This window comes from Aspergillus homomorphus (genome assembly GCF_003184865.1).
Source record: "Aspergillus homomorphus CBS 101889 unplaced genomic scaffold BO97scaffold_14, whole genome shotgun sequence".
NCBI lineage: Eukaryota > Fungi > Ascomycota > Eurotiomycetes > Eurotiales > Aspergillaceae > Aspergillus > Aspergillus homomorphus.
The window spans coordinates 181,701-196,048 of NW_020291900.1; the positions used below are offsets into that span (position 1 = coordinate 181,701).

At 52.9% G+C, this 14,348-nt stretch overlaps 6 protein-coding genes and 1 non-coding gene across 7 annotated transcripts; 6 read left to right on the forward strand and 1 right to left on the reverse strand.

Annotated features, from left to right (window-relative positions):
* Positions 1–17: 17 nt before the first annotated feature.
* Positions 18–956, forward strand: BO97DRAFT_469865 (uncharacterized protein; the record flags this gene model as incomplete). Its single annotated transcript, XM_025699882.1, has 1 exon — positions 18–956. Exon 1 carries the CDS (start codon positions 138–140, stop codon positions 954–956), a length of 819 nt encoding a protein of 272 aa, XP_025552265.1. The 5' UTR covers positions 18–137.
* Positions 957–3,030: 2,074 nt separating this feature from the next.
* BO97DRAFT_442578 (LysM peptidoglycan-binding domain-containing protein) lies at positions 3,031–4,312 on the forward strand. The gene is made up of 2 exons (XM_025698275.1): positions 3,031–3,567; positions 3,666–4,312. The coding sequence occupies exons 1-2, from the start codon at positions 3,162–3,164 to the stop codon at positions 4,217–4,219; spliced, it is 960 nt and encodes a 319-aa protein (XP_025552266.1). The 5' UTR covers positions 3,031–3,161; the 3' UTR covers positions 4,220–4,312.
* Positions 4,313–5,690: 1,378 nt separating this feature from the next.
* On the forward strand, positions 5,691–6,966 carry BO97DRAFT_43968 (ketopantoate reductase family protein). The gene has a single exon (XM_025698002.1). It carries the CDS (start codon positions 5,802–5,804, stop codon positions 6,867–6,869), a length of 1,068 nt encoding a protein of 355 aa, XP_025552267.1. The 5' UTR covers positions 5,691–5,801; the 3' UTR covers positions 6,870–6,966.
* Positions 6,967–7,552, reverse strand: BO97DRAFT_43969 (uncharacterized protein). The gene has a single exon (XM_025698004.1). The coding sequence runs from the start codon at positions 7,415–7,417 to the stop codon at positions 7,064–7,066; it is 354 nt and encodes a 117-aa protein (XP_025552268.1). The 5' UTR covers positions 7,418–7,552; the 3' UTR covers positions 6,967–7,063.
* A 432-nt stretch (positions 7,553–7,984) lies between these two features.
* Positions 7,985–10,166, forward strand: BO97DRAFT_43980 (MFS transporter). The gene is made up of 3 exons (XM_025698012.1): positions 7,985–8,545; positions 8,620–9,738; positions 9,810–10,166. The coding sequence occupies exons 1-3, from the start codon at positions 8,103–8,105 to the stop codon at positions 10,093–10,095; spliced, it is 1,848 nt and encodes a 615-aa protein (XP_025552269.1). The 5' UTR covers positions 7,985–8,102; the 3' UTR covers positions 10,096–10,166.
* Positions 10,167–10,432: 266 nt separating this feature from the next.
* BO97DRAFT_t121 lies at positions 10,433–10,503 on the forward strand. Its single transcript has one exon. It is a non-coding gene; the product is annotated as a tRNA-His (tRNA).
* Positions 10,504–10,927: 424 nt separating this feature from the next.
* On the forward strand, positions 10,928–13,581 carry BO97DRAFT_388869 (putative poly(ADP)-ribose polymerase PARP). The gene is made up of 6 exons (XM_025693677.1): positions 10,928–11,215; positions 11,268–11,381; positions 11,497–11,766; positions 11,827–12,678; positions 12,728–12,810; positions 12,861–13,581. Exons 1-6 carry the CDS (start codon positions 11,149–11,151, stop codon positions 13,428–13,430), a joined length of 1,956 nt encoding a protein of 651 aa, XP_025552270.1. The 5' UTR covers positions 10,928–11,148; the 3' UTR covers positions 13,431–13,581.
* The last annotated feature ends 767 nt before the right edge of the window (positions 13,582–14,348 follow it).

Below are 14,348 nucleotides of genomic sequence, written 5' to 3' on the forward strand. Positions count from 1 at the left end.
ACAATGACAACCAGCTGAGGCAGTCCAAATTGCCCTCCAATTGAAACTTCAATCCTTTTTCACCTTCCAACCTCCCCTTCAAACAACACCTTGAGGCACCCTCAAGCACCCTCAAGCACCTTCAAGCACCTTCAAGCATGAGTCACGTTCGCTTTCTTGCTTGGTATGCGCTGATGGCAAACTCGGTGCTGGCAATGGGCACTGCTACCGCTGCCGATGGGGGAATCTTTGAAGTGGACTTGATATCCCCGCGCAATATGACCTACACCCCTCAGGCGCTGATGCCCATTGTGTTTGCGCTGCAGCATCCGGCTTTATCTTATACTACTGCAGCTAGTATTTTCTGGAGCGTGTGGGAAGGCAATAATCAGACTTCCCCGGGCTCCGTCACTGACGGGGGCTTGGAGCTGGCTTTGGACGATTGGAACCAGACTTCATCGGAACCTCACTTCGTCACTCGATTCTTCAACACTATCAATTATCCGGAAGGCTTCTGGACCTTAAGCTGGAGTCTGCAACTTTACAATTGCTCCGACAATCCGGAAAAGCAAGGTGTTCAATTCATCACAACCAACAATACCACCACCTTCACTGTCAGTCGCCAGTCAGGGAAGGCCCCTGATCTCGTGGCAGCCACATCTTCCGAGACGTGTGGCGCCACAGTCGCCTATGCATATAATGTCACTGGGGGCGAATACGGATGCGGCTTCATGGGTCCTAATGTGACTGCCAACCCGTGCTCGGCGACAATCAATTCTTCGGCCGCATCCAGCATCATGGCAGCCGCCACGGAGATGGCATGTTCTCCTTCGGAGAGTGGAGTGTACCCTAACGTCAGCTGTCCGGCTTCTCCGCTCAAATCCTCCAACGACGCGGGACCATCTCATATGGCAGCAGCAGTGTCGACATGGCTTACGCTGTTGACCCTGGTGACTGCCTTGATCCACCTCAGATGATCACGGAATGTACAGTACAGTATCTAGTGCGCGAGCGAGCCCCTTGCCTCAATGCCTGGAAGGGCAAGCGGGTCTTTCTCATATGTAGCAAATCAGCAACATTGAGGCTACTTCTCAAGTACTTCTCCTCGTATCAAAATCGTGCTAGCATTGTGGGCTCCGCACAAAGGATTGCCTTTTCAGCTCGTATACAGTAATTCTGGTAAGTTGTGTTTAAGCGGTGTCGGATCCACCAATTCGCGACTCCAGATGTAGGCTCCCAAACTTTTTGCATCCAATTTCCGCGGTGAGCTAACGGCCGCACTCCAAGCCACAAAGTAACAAATTGCCAGAAAGCAGAAAATTGAGGCGTTCAAAAGTGGACACACCCACCGATCAATGAGCTTGTTTGTCTTGGCAGCAAGCACTAAGCTTGATAGGGTTTAGAGTGTAAGGTACGTACCGAGGTAGGTATTTACTTACCAGTTTCCGGTTGACCCCAGGCTTCGAATTTCGCTTCCACTAACCAAGATACGGGAAAGACACACGATCGCAATGAGATTCCAGACGTATCTTGGGAATTTACGCACACAACCTCTCCTACTCAACAAGGCCTAAGGGCGACAGAGGTTTTCTCAATCGAGATCTCGATTGAGGAAAACCTTATCAATCGTTGGAGTAGTCTTTGATCATGATACTAAAGTAATATCAACATGTAGAGTTTTCTCCTGGCATCTTTCCATATATCGCTTAATGTAAGTGGTGTCGTGCCTATAGTACCTCAAAGTCAATGACCAAAGCAAGTGCAGACTTGTGATCCTTGACAGCTCTAGGAGTGATCGGCCCCGTGAGGCAAGACTAGCCTCGCACATCGACAACCACCCGCGGACAAGGGCCTGATAAAGCGTGGAGACTATGGACCTGTGGTAGGCGTGAGAAATGTACCTGTACTATCTAGCAGAGGCCTCGTTTTCAGCTCCTTGAATTCACGATTCCAGACGACATAATTGTATCTGAAGTTCATAATGGATAGGGAAATGAAATGGGGTGCCCCTTCGATCTCCTGATGAGCAGTGCTTAAGGCAGCAACATTGAACGAAACCAAATATCCAATGCTTACTACAGATATTTTCGATTGACTGACTCGATGCATTAGACGATTAGACGGGGGGGGGGGGCAGAATTTCTTTGCCGGCAGGATGATTGGCCCCTTCGGTAAGCTCGGGTCTGAGCCAAGCTTTACAGAATTTTGCGAAGCTTTTTCGGGATCCTTGGGGTTGTGAGATGACAGATCGGAACGCCGGCGGTGCCTGCGCGCCTTACAGTACTGTACAGTATGTACATACCTAGTAAATACTAGTAGTTCGGTATCCACCTTACTCGGTTGAACACGAGGGCTCGATAGACCTCGCATTTCATTGTATGCATGATTAGAATGGTTTGTTTTTGTAGTTAATAGTAAGATGACAGGGTAGCCGCTCACTGCAGGCAGTGGAGGATTATGCTTTCAAGCGGGACTTTAGGCAGCAAAGAATTGACGACTACCTCGAGCGGCGAATGAGTCACCTCGATACATGGAAGAGGCTCATTTGGACAGACGGGAAAGCCACTCTACACAGACTGTAAACACCTATTCCAGGAAAAGCGACATGCACCTATACTCAAAAACTTTCTAACTGTATTGCCGGAGCATAGTTATTCGTCGAGTCCGAGCCGGTCAGCATTGAACGTTATGAGTTGTACACTTGCAGTACATTTGGTTCTTCGTCTGTTCTACCTATGATCTAAGCCCGAGCCTTGAGAAGCTTTGCGAAGCTTTACCGGATCCTCAATTGAATTGGGGCTGGAAAAGCGCGGAAGACGGGTGTCATTGCACGCCCCACAGAGGTGGACAATGTCTCAGTGCGGAGTACTCCGCATATCACCTCAAACTCTCTCTTTCCATGTCTTTCGAAGAATTGAAGGCCCACACCATCCTCTATACCGGATGATTTTCGGTGCTGAGATTAATTTCCATGGCTGTCCGGTTGCACGACAGGGTATAAGACGCTCGACGGTCAGACTTCGTCCCAGCAGAATAGAGCTTTGTTGTTCCCCATCACTGTCTTTTCGCTTGCCCAAGTATCTCACTTCTTCGTTCTCGAACAAGCATTAACCAACCATGATGGCTCCAACATCCCACAAGGCAGGTCTTCTTCTACTCCCGCAGTACATCTGGCATGGGGTATGGCCATCGGCCCCCGTCAGCAAGTGATTTGTACCTATGAGACGGCAGCCAGTTCCGGAGATACCTGCCAGTCTTTCTCGGCGGATTGGGGCATGGAAGTGCCAACCTTCGAGTCTCCCAACCCGGGCATCACCTGCCCGGACCTCGTGGCCGGTCAGAACTGCTGTGTGGTCGGCCCAGTTTTATCTGGTGGATCGACTACGAGCTCCTCAACTCTCACCACCTCCACGTCAACCACGGCACCGCTATCCACATCGACTCCATATCAACCGCAACAAACCGGTACCGCCGCCAATTGCGACCAATTCTATCTTGTTCAGATTGGAGACTCGTGCGAAAAGATCGAAGCCGAGTTTGACATCAGCGCGACCCAGTTCCTTGAGTGGAATCCATCTGTCGACTCTGGTAGGTCCTTCCATGTTTTCCGATCTGTGTCTGTACGCCGTGAAACGAAAAGGGATACAACTCATAGACACCGATTCCCGTACTGACCGGCCTCATAGATTGTTCCAACATCCTGGCAGGCTACTACTACTGTGTAGACGTCCCCGGCACCACCGCTCCCGTTACCACTACGGTGCCGGCGACCACCACTACCACCACTCCCGCCGATGGCATCACCACGCCCACGCCCATCCAGACCGGCATGACCGTCAACTGCAGCAAGTTTGACCTCGTTCAATCCGGCGATAACTGCGAAGCCATCGCCGCGAAACACGACATCCAACTGTTCACCTTCTACACTTGGACCCCGGCCGTCGGCTCGTCCTGCGCCGATCTCGACGTGGGCTACTATGTCTGTGTCGAGACCCTGGGCTCCACAGTGCTGACGACCACGACAGCCGCCGCCGGCAACGCCATCGCTACCCCGACGCCCTTCGAGCCCGAAATGGTGGCTGGCTGTACCACTTTCTATTTCGTCCGTTCGGGCGATACGTGCCCGGCCATTGCTAGCAGTCACGGCATCACCGTCGGCGATATTGAGCAGTGGAACCCCAAAGTCGGGTCCGCCTGTACGGACCTCTGGTTGGATGAGTACATCTGCGTGGGTGTCTGAAGACTTAACACATCCCCAGGGAAAGGTGGATGGAGTTGACATAAGCAAAAGGCTTAGTGTGCAGGAGAAGCTTGGATGGAAGTTGGGCAGGGCGGGCAGCAGCTTTCAACGATTGTGAAATGTATGAAATGTATACTAGTGATGTATGATATGTCTTACAATAATTTAGATAGAGTGAGGTGGATTGAATTGGAGAACTTAACGAAGGGTGAGAATAGTTTCCAAAATCTGAAAAGGGAGTGAATCGACTGTGGTGCATAGTTAAGGACTTAGTCTTAACTGTCGGCTGTAATGCTTCTGCCACACAGCTATTTTCCGAATAAGCGTACTCAACTTCCATGTTAGACTGGGGAGGTAATGTTGATAGGTTTCTATAAGATACTGCTAATATTTTCTTTTCTAGAATCTTTTTATATATTCGCGGGAATATATAAGAACTAATATCTTAATACTATTAACTAATTTAATAGTTAGGGTACTTTGTTTAATAATATCTTTAGACCCTCCAGGCTCATGCGCACATATTCCCAAATTGCTTTGACTCAAGGTCTCCATAGTGGTCGGCTTTTCTTCTTGGCTGGCTGGTTTGATGGTGTCTTCTTCCCGGCCTGCTTGCTGGGTGATAGCGGCTTTCCTGCTTCTCCCGAGCCTTTGTCGGGTTTCTGATATGGCGCCCGCCAGATATCGAACGCTTCGACATAGGGACTCTCCTCGTCAATCGGAAAAGAAGTACTGCTGTTCGGGTCAGTGTACGCAAGGCCCGCCAGGCCGACCAGATAGAGCTTGTCGGTGCGCACGTCGTAGGTCAGATAGCTCGGGTGTTACTGGATCAACTTGTAATAGTTCTGACGCATGACCCTGCGAGTTCGGACCCAAAATATGTTAGTTGTTCCTCGATCTTGTACTTCCCCCCGTTAAGGTTCACGATTCGTCCCTCCAAGCTGCAATTCCACATGTTGAGATGAATGGTACGACAAGTAAATATGAGGAGTCAAAGAGGTGTCAGGTTTGAGAAGCAAAAACACGGAAGTGAGTTTGGTGTCACGATTAAGTATGAGGAGTAGAAGAGATGTCTAGTTTGGGGATCAAAATCGTGATTTGTTGGTGTTGGGTTCAGGAAGGAGAAAGAACTACCAGTATGGTGTCAGAACAGCTGCTAAATTTTTGTTGGGACAGCTCTAACATAAGTCATGAGCCTATCGATGACAGTATCGTCATTAATTCCGAGATTTATGTTTTTTCCGTCATTGTACCACAATTCATCACACTTCCAGTCATCTTGAGTGAATGTAGAAGGTCACCTGACTCTGGATCTCCTCCCCTCCCAGATGGCTGCTTCTGCTCACTTACCCTTTGTTAAAAAGCTGTAAGCAAAATTGACCAAGGGTAAGCGGTCAGCTGTCCTCACTCTTCCCCTTAATGTACAGTACTTAGTATATAGCGGGGCGCACTGCTTGATATTCGCTCCGGGCCGCACTGCCGGGAAGATAATTCCCCCGATCCACACATCAAACCTTCCGCAGCACTGAAGTTTGAACTTATCCCACTTCATCCTTCATCCTTCAAACTTCTCTTTCTCTTCATGGCTTCTTCTCCCATTCATATTGTGGGACTCGGGAGCATCGGGACCTTTATCGCCCACTCGCTACGGTCCCTGCCCACGCGTCCACCCGTGACATTAATCCTCCACCGAGCTGGGTTGTACGACCAGTACGTAGCGCGCGAGGGGAAACTGCGTGTGCAGATCGGGGAATCGGGCCCCTCGACCGACCAAGGCGGCTTTGGCGTTGAGCTGCTGGGAAAAGATCTGGCCCAGCAAGCGACTGACCCCATCCGGTGCCTGGTGGTTACTGTCAAGGCATCGGCCACCATCGCTGCCCTGCGATCCATCCAGCACCGACTTAACCGCCAGTCCACCATCTGTCTCCTCCAGAATGGCCTGGGTCAGGTCGAGCAGTTGAACGAGCAGCTCTTCCCCAACCCACACACCCGACCCACCTACATCTCCGGCATTATGCGTCTGGGGGTCTATCTACGGTCGCCCTTCGATGCCGTGCTGGCAGGCATGACCGGCTCGGTTACCGTGGGGACCGTCGGCGGAGACGCAAACAGCTCGGCCGAACCCGCTCCATCCCCGTCCAGTTCCACCCGCTACCTGCTAGACCGGCTGACCGAGTCCTCCATCCTGCAATGTACTGAATCGGCCTGGGCCGACCTATTCCAGGCCCAACTGCTCAAACTCTCGGCCAACTGCGTGATCAACCCGTTGACGGCCTTGCTGGACGTGCGCAACGGGGCCCTGCTCAACAACCTTGAGGTCTTGCCCCTCCAGCGACAGCTCCTCCAAGAGGTTTCGCGGGTCTTTCAACGACTGCCCGCGCTGCAGGACCGACCCGACGCGCAGCAGCAGTTCTCCTTCCCTTCGCTGGAGGCTTCCCTGATCAGTGTGATCCAGCAGACCGCGAGCAATTCGAGCAGCATGCGCGAGGATCTGCGCAAGGGGCGCGCGACCGAGATTGATTTCATCAACGGCTGGGTGGTGCAACAAGGGGAATCGCTCGGGGTGGATTGTCCGGCGAACCGAACGCTGAGACAGCTCATTCGGGCCAAGAGTAATTCGGCCGGAACGGAGGGCCTGGCTCCGCTGTGAAAGACGCGGCTTGGCGCAAGTATCGGTGTATATGACGGACGTGTTTCGCGGTGAATACTTCTAACATCTCGTCGCGAAAAGATCATACTTTCTACAGCTCAGTCCAAATCTATTATTAGCAGCCGACCGGGCGGTGAACCCTCGAAACAAGCGAGTCAGCCAGAATCCTACATGCATATGTTGTGCATGATGAACTACGGTTGCTGCAGGCAGGTCAGAAACAGACTATCAGATAGAGAACCCTGAACCTTTGAACCTAATGCATGTGAAGGAGGAAAAGAAGATGCCTGACCAGTGGATCGTCCATAATATGATTGGGCATCCATGATCTCCAGGCTGCTCTCATTCCGCCTTCCTGATTCGGGATTTGCCGCCCCACCCGGCGGAGTTGATTCCGAATCGATGCGCCACCGAGAGGAATTTTCCAATCTTCCACCCGCCGAAACCAGAGAGGGTCGCTCACGTGGCACAGGGCTCGGCACTTCCGAAGGGGCTCGAGGCTGTCTGCAAGTTTGAACAGGCGTGGAAGCCACGGGTGCGCAACACATACACCCCGAGTGCGTCCACCGACCACCTGCCTTCGCTGTGTGAAGTGGATGGGAATCAATTGTCAGTCACCAAGAATCCTCAGGAAGGTTCGTGAAGAGAGCAGTAATCATGATGGAAGAAGATTTATTATCTACTTCGAAACTAGTGACTGGTTGACGTCATGGCGGGATCGTCCCGCTGGCGGTGAATGCACGCCTGAGGCACCCATCGCAAAGGTTCGCAATCATGGCTTCAGCAGCAGCAGCAGCAGCAGCTCAATGGATGAAACATGCGGTCAATTGGGACCTTCACCAGTTCTGCTCGTCTATCGGTGTGTGCTGTACTCATATACTTACCAGTCAGAGAGCCATCCGTGACGAGGTCTCCTCTGCTGGGTAGGTCTGGGTTCGGCAATGCCAACTATGCCCGGAAGCCGTTAAATGTGGGGCGAGAGCAGTTGGACGGATAAGTCGGAATGGATGATTGGGGCCTGGTCATGGATCTGGTGGAGGGCAAAAAAGGCTGAGCTCCCTATTTTTTTCTTTTGATCATTAATTATTTGATTGCTCTCTCTTGTTATCTGGCGCCTGTCCCTGAAGCTTGTTTCTTTCCTGATTTTTCAATCCGGCTTCGGGTCGTCATCTCTGTTGCACTTCATCTCTCCCTCCTCCCCCATCTCTCGTACTCTAAAGTCGATCATCAAGCATGGCTTCCTTCGACAAAGAGCTCGAGATGGCGGAGGCCGATGCTCGCCCTCATGCGCCCCATGTTTCTAAAGACGAAGCCCACCGGGGCTCCTATGAGGACCCGGTCCGGCCGACCTCATCCGGCTCGGCCTCGACGGGGTCAAGCAGCTCCGTCGACTATGACCCCCAGTTGCACCGGCTGCAGTCCCGAAACACCGAAATCGACCTCGAACGCCTGCGCACAGGCACCTCGCATGCTCTCAGCCGCATTGAGACCCAGCGCCTCCAGCATGCCCTGACGGTGGGTGAAAGCGTCAAATCACGCCCATCACGAACCCCGCTGCCGCCATTCGGCGCCGGCAAGCCCTACCCTCCGCCTCTTCCGGCCCGTGAAGACTATGTCGTCGAGTTTGACGGCCCCGCCGATCCTCTATATCCTCAAAACTGGCCCTTGATGCGAAAGTATGCTCTCTTCCCAGCTTTCGTGATGACTACGCGTGGTCCGTCTGCCATTGATCGACTAACTCTTCCCCCAGAATTTACATCAGTGCCATCCTTGCCTTCACCAGTATTTGTTCGACCTTTGACTCTGCCGTCTTCAGCGGCTCGACCTCCAATGTCTCGAAGCACTTCCACGTCGGCCTCGAAGTCGCGACCTTGTCCAGCTCGCTCTACATCGTCGGTTACGCATCAGGTCCGCTGATTTGGGCCCCCTTGTCGGAATTGAAGGGACGGAAGCTGCCTATCGTCGTCGCCATGTTAGGGTTCGGCATTTTCAACACTGGGGTCGCCGTCGCCAAAGACCTACAAACCCTCATGATCTGTCGCTTCTTCTGCGGTATCTTCGGCAGTTCCCCGTTGGCGGTCGTCGCCGCTGTTTTCTCCGATATGTACGATAATCGCACGCGTGGTGTGGCCATCGCCATGTTCTCCGGCACGGTCTTCTTGGGTCCCTTGTTAGCACCATTTATCTCGGGTTTCATCAATGCCTCCTACCTCGGATGGCGCTGGACCGCCTACATCCCAGCGATTATGGGTTACGCAGCTTTTGTGTTGAACATCTTCTTCCTGCGAGAGTCGTACCCGCCCGTGATCCTCGTCTCCAAGGCCTCCGAGCTGCGCCGTCGCACGAAGAACTGGGGCATCCACGCCAAGCAGGAAGAGATCGAGGTCGACCTGCGCGAGCTGGTGGTCAACAACTTCTCGCGGCCGCTGCGGTTGTTGATCAACGAGCCCCTGATCTTGGCGGTCACCATCTACCTCAGTTTCATTTACGGACTGCTGTACTGCTTCCTGACGGCCTACACGCTGGTCTTCCAGGGGGTCTATCAGATGCGCGCCGGCGTCAGCGGCCTGCCCCTGTTTGGCATGGTGGTGGGCCTATTCATCGCGGCGCTGTACATCATCTGGAGCTCGCGGGGCTACAACCGCAAGCTGGACGCGAATGGCGGCGTGCCTGTGCCCGAGTGGCGTCTCCCGCCTGTCATTGTCGGCGGTGCGCTCTTTGCGGCGGGTCTCTTCTGGTTCGGCTGGACGGGCTTCACGGATAGCATCCACTGGATCGTGCCCACGCTGAGCGGCCTGTTCACCGGCTTCGGACTCCTGATCATCTTCATTCAGTTGTTTAACTATCTCATTGACACCTACCTCATGTTGTAAGTACCGTACCGCCTATCTTCTCGGCTCCGGAAGCGTTACAGCATCACTAACCAGATCCTCCCCATAGTGCCGCCTCCGCCATCGCCGCCAACACCTTCTGTCGGTCGATGGTCGCCGCCAGTTTCCCGCTCTTCTCGCGCCAGATGTACAACAGCATGGGCATCCAGTGGGCCTCGACTCTCCTCGGGTGCGTTGCCGCCGTCTTGGTCCCCATCCCCGTCGGCTTCTACTTTTTCGGCCGCAAGCTGCGGATGAAGAGCAAGTTTGCGCCCTTCTACGAGAAGGCGCAGGAGTCGCATGCACCGGATGAGGATGACCACGTGGAGGGGGAGAACGGCTCCGCGGTGCATTAAAGGGCTGCAAGATCCAGACCGCAAAAGGTCTTTATGGGGACGCGCAGGGGCAAAAAATAATTATATTATTTTGTATATGTAATGATAATATCTTTGTGACGTGGAGCGTTTAATGTCATGGCCATAGATGGTCCTTGCATGGTTAGCATAGAAAAGTTTTGAATGGGAGCATTTTTTGATTTTCATTTCTTCTTGGTCGTAGTAGTCTTGTTGGTTGCCTAGAAAGAGGTAGGTAGGCTGGCATTGAGAAGAGGGAAGTAGTTGCGATGTTTCGGCCACTCAATAATAATAATCTGTGCAATATAACCTTTGAAACCGATGCAAATTATATAATCAAGGTGCTGTGGTCTAGTGGTATGACGTCACGTTGTGGCCGTGCCAGCCCCGGTTCGATTCCGGGCAGCGCCACTTTCTTTTTTGTGTTTCTTTTTTATTCCTCTCCAAGGTGGTTCTGGAGCGATAACAGAGATAAGGGCGTATTTTGGGGGCTAGGAGAAGATAGGTCACAGTTTGATACCAAGTCTCCAGAAATGACTGCTTGTTGGCGGCGGGCGAGTCTAGACTGAAGTCATGGTGAAGCAATGGCTTGGCCCTCGGTACCTCAGGCTTCAATTCAGTCCCACCCAGCACAGGCAACATCACGTGCCCTGCGGGTGCCTGGCGGGCCCACCCCGAGCTCAGGCCAATCACACCGTAAGGGTCTCAAGGCAACAGCCGGGCGCGGGGGCCTCAAGCTGCCGATCGGCCTAGTTGCGGGGACCAAACAGGCAAGTAGCTTCACTTCTCCATCTTCGCCACACCCTTATAACCATGGCCATCTCCTTCGATACGTCTCTTGTTGCCATCTTCATCCTTTCATTACAACCTCCCTCCGTCTTCAATTCTCCTTAACGTTGAGCCCTCCTTTCCACTCACCCAGAGGACTGACTCAATCCGATCCACCGAAACCTCGTATTCGCAACCGAACTAGCGATCGTTGTTTACCTCTCTCGCTCACGACGCCATTTCCCCCTTTCCTGATCATCATCCCTGCTTCATCCTGCTCTTACCAGCATGACAAAACTACCTTTTGATGGGTTGGTCATCGCCGTTGGCGGGACTTTCCCCGGCTACAGACAAGGTCAGCTTCACTTTGTCAGTCGCCAGTCTCACTGTCAACTAAGCGTCAACAGCCGACCTGACGACCATCATCAAGCGAAACGGTGGAGAGTTTAGCTCCGGCATCACCGAGGATTTAACGCACCTGATCTCAACCTCCAAGGAGGTCACCAACAAGAGTCGCAAATGTGAGTTGATCCCACGGATGCAGCGTGGCGGACAGTTACACGAAGAAAGCTTCTTTCCCCAAGAATCTAGCTGCATGCTGCTGTTGGATCTGGGCCCACTGACAGTTGTCTGTAGATACGCAGGCATGCAAGGTCCCCTACTGCAATATTGTTTCGTTAGACTGGCTCGTCGACTCCGACGCGGCCGGAAAGAGACTGCCGGAGAAGGACTTTCTCCTCGACACCAAGACCGACGACAAGACTGATGAGGGTGAGAAAAAGAAGCGCACATTGGAGGAGGCCCTAGGTGTCAACGAGGACGGTACGAGTAAGAAGCTCAAGAACGCCCAGAAGGCCGGGACGAAGTCGCTGAACATCCCGGTGGATGAGGACTGTTCGCTCAAAGGTGCGCGGCCATACCGCTTCCAAGAGGCCCGGAGATCCCACTGACACTTTGCTGTTTCAGGCTCGCACAAGGTGTACATTGACCCCGAGTCAACCATCTGGGACGCCACTCTTAATCAGACCAGCTCGACCAACAACAATAACAAGTTCTATCGCATCCAGCTTCTGACCAACCCGTCGAAAACGGAATTCAGGACCTGGACTCACTGGGGTCGAGTGGGAGAGAGCGGCCAGAATGCCCTTCTGGGCGATGGCTCCTATGGGCGTGCAGAGGCCGAATTCAAGAAGAAGTTCAAGGACAAATCAGGCCTGACCTGGGAGAACCGCCTCGACAACCCCAAGAACAACAAATATACCTTCATCGAGCGCAACTACGAAGAGGATTCAGACTCCGACTCGGAGGACGAGACCGCCGCTGCGAAGAAGATGGTTCAAAAGAAGCCCAAGGCGGAGGTCAAGAGTACCCTGCCGCCTCAAGTTCAAGACTTGATGGCCTTCATCTTCAATCAGGAGTTCTTCCTATCTACCATGGCAGCCATGTCGTACGATGCCCAAAAGCTGCCGCTCGGTAAGCTGAGCAAGCGTACGCTTCGTGCGGGTTTCCAAGCTCTGAAAGATCTCTCCGAACTCGTGGCCGATCCGAATTCGGCAACGTCGAAGTACGGCATGACCTTCCAGGCCGCTGCGGAAGGACTGAGCAACCGATACTTTACCACCATTCCTCACGTGTTTGGCAGAAACAGACCCCCTGTTCTCACTCAAGGTGACCTTTTGAAGAAGGAAATCGAGCTGCTGGAAACCTTGACTGATATGGAGGTCGCCAACAACATCATGAAGGACGCGGAGGATGCGGAGATGATCCACCAGCTTGACCGCCAATTCCAAGGCTTGGGAATGAATGAGATGACTCCATGTAAGTCCAGTATACGGATGTTGTATCGGTGGTGACTGACCGAAGCTAGTGGCTCGTGACTCGACCGAATTCTCGGAGCTGGAAACTTACCTGGTCCGTTCGCGTGGTGCGACACATGGATTGGGCCTCAAGGTGAGCCGACACATTGATACAAATGCAAAGGTCACAGCTAACCCCGTCAGGTCATCAACATTTTCCGCATCGAACGCCAAGGCGAGACTGAACGCTTCAACTCGTCCCGATTTGCCAAGATCAAGAATAGCGACCGTCGGCTTCTGTGGCACGGATCCCGCAGTACGAACTTTGGTGGTATTCTGAGCCAGGGTCTGCGGATTGCGCCCCCGGAAGCTCCCGTCAATGGGTACATGTTCGGCAAGGGTGTCTACCTCGCCGATATGTCTTCCAAGTCGGCCAACTACTGCTGTTCGTATGGCAGTGGGAACAAAGGTCTGCTGCTGCTGTGCGATGCGGAGCTCGGAGATCCGATGTTGGAGCTAGACTATGGGAACTTCAACGCCGGCGAGGACGCTGCGAAACAAGGCAAGATTGCCACCCTTGGTCGCGGTCGCTCGATCCCCGCGGACTGGAAGGACGCGGGCTGTGTCCACCCCAACCTACAGGGCGTGAAGATGCCGGATACTGTGCACGGGGCGACAACCGCCCAAGCAGCATCGCTCCAGTACAACGAGTACATTGTGTACGACGTTGCACAGATCCGACAGAGATACCTGTTCCATGTGGACATGCGGTAGGCTGCATCTGCCGTTGGGTCTCTATGGCTTTCTATTCACTGTTCTATTGGGGGCGCAACGGGGTTCTGGGGGTGGGAATTAGCGGGTGATCCGGGATTTACTTGATATTGCGCGATGTCTACTTCACTACGATGGTGTCCGCAAAATCCGCACATTAGTTAGCTTTATGATGTATTTTAATTACATACTCTAATTTTCAGATATTATCTATCCATTAACCACGCAGCAATGTAACTATTCCGGTCAGGTCAAATGGGAGGCCACTCAGCAAGGCAGCAAGGTTATTGTCCTTCCTGGATCCATATCCAAAATTTAATGGTCGCGAATCACTTAGTTTGTCCTGGCCGATTGATAGCAGCCACCCTTATCAGTGCAGACTAGAGTATGCCGAATCCTCTTGCCCCACTACGTTGAACTGGGTGTTGTCAAATTCTGGTAAGGTCTACTATTCGCTCTTTTCTCTGCAGCAGAGATATTGACGGTCTTTTTGGGGCGAATCTTGTATATTAGCCTGCGTAGCAACCCCAAGGAAAGGGACCCTCCCTTTGTGACCGCGTCGGACTGTTGAATCGAATGGATCAATGACCTTGTGAGGAACCATTCCTGCAGAGTAGAGATCTTGAAGAATCTACCTCGCTATCGGGCCAAGGACTCGAGATCAGAATCACAGAGCGGAGAGCAGCGAGCAGTCAAAAGTAGCCGCTGATTGTATGTATGACACGGGAGAGGCGTCCTACAACCCTATCCCTAATATCCGCACCGCAACCCCTTCACTCCCTCCACGCCACAGCAAACAAAGAAACGGAATCACAGGCACCGGACCTGACTGATCCGCGGATGGTTCCCGTCTGGCTCCCCTTACCGGTCGGTGAATATCTGGGCATCGGGGGTAAGTTCTTTGTTGTCTCCTGCCAACCA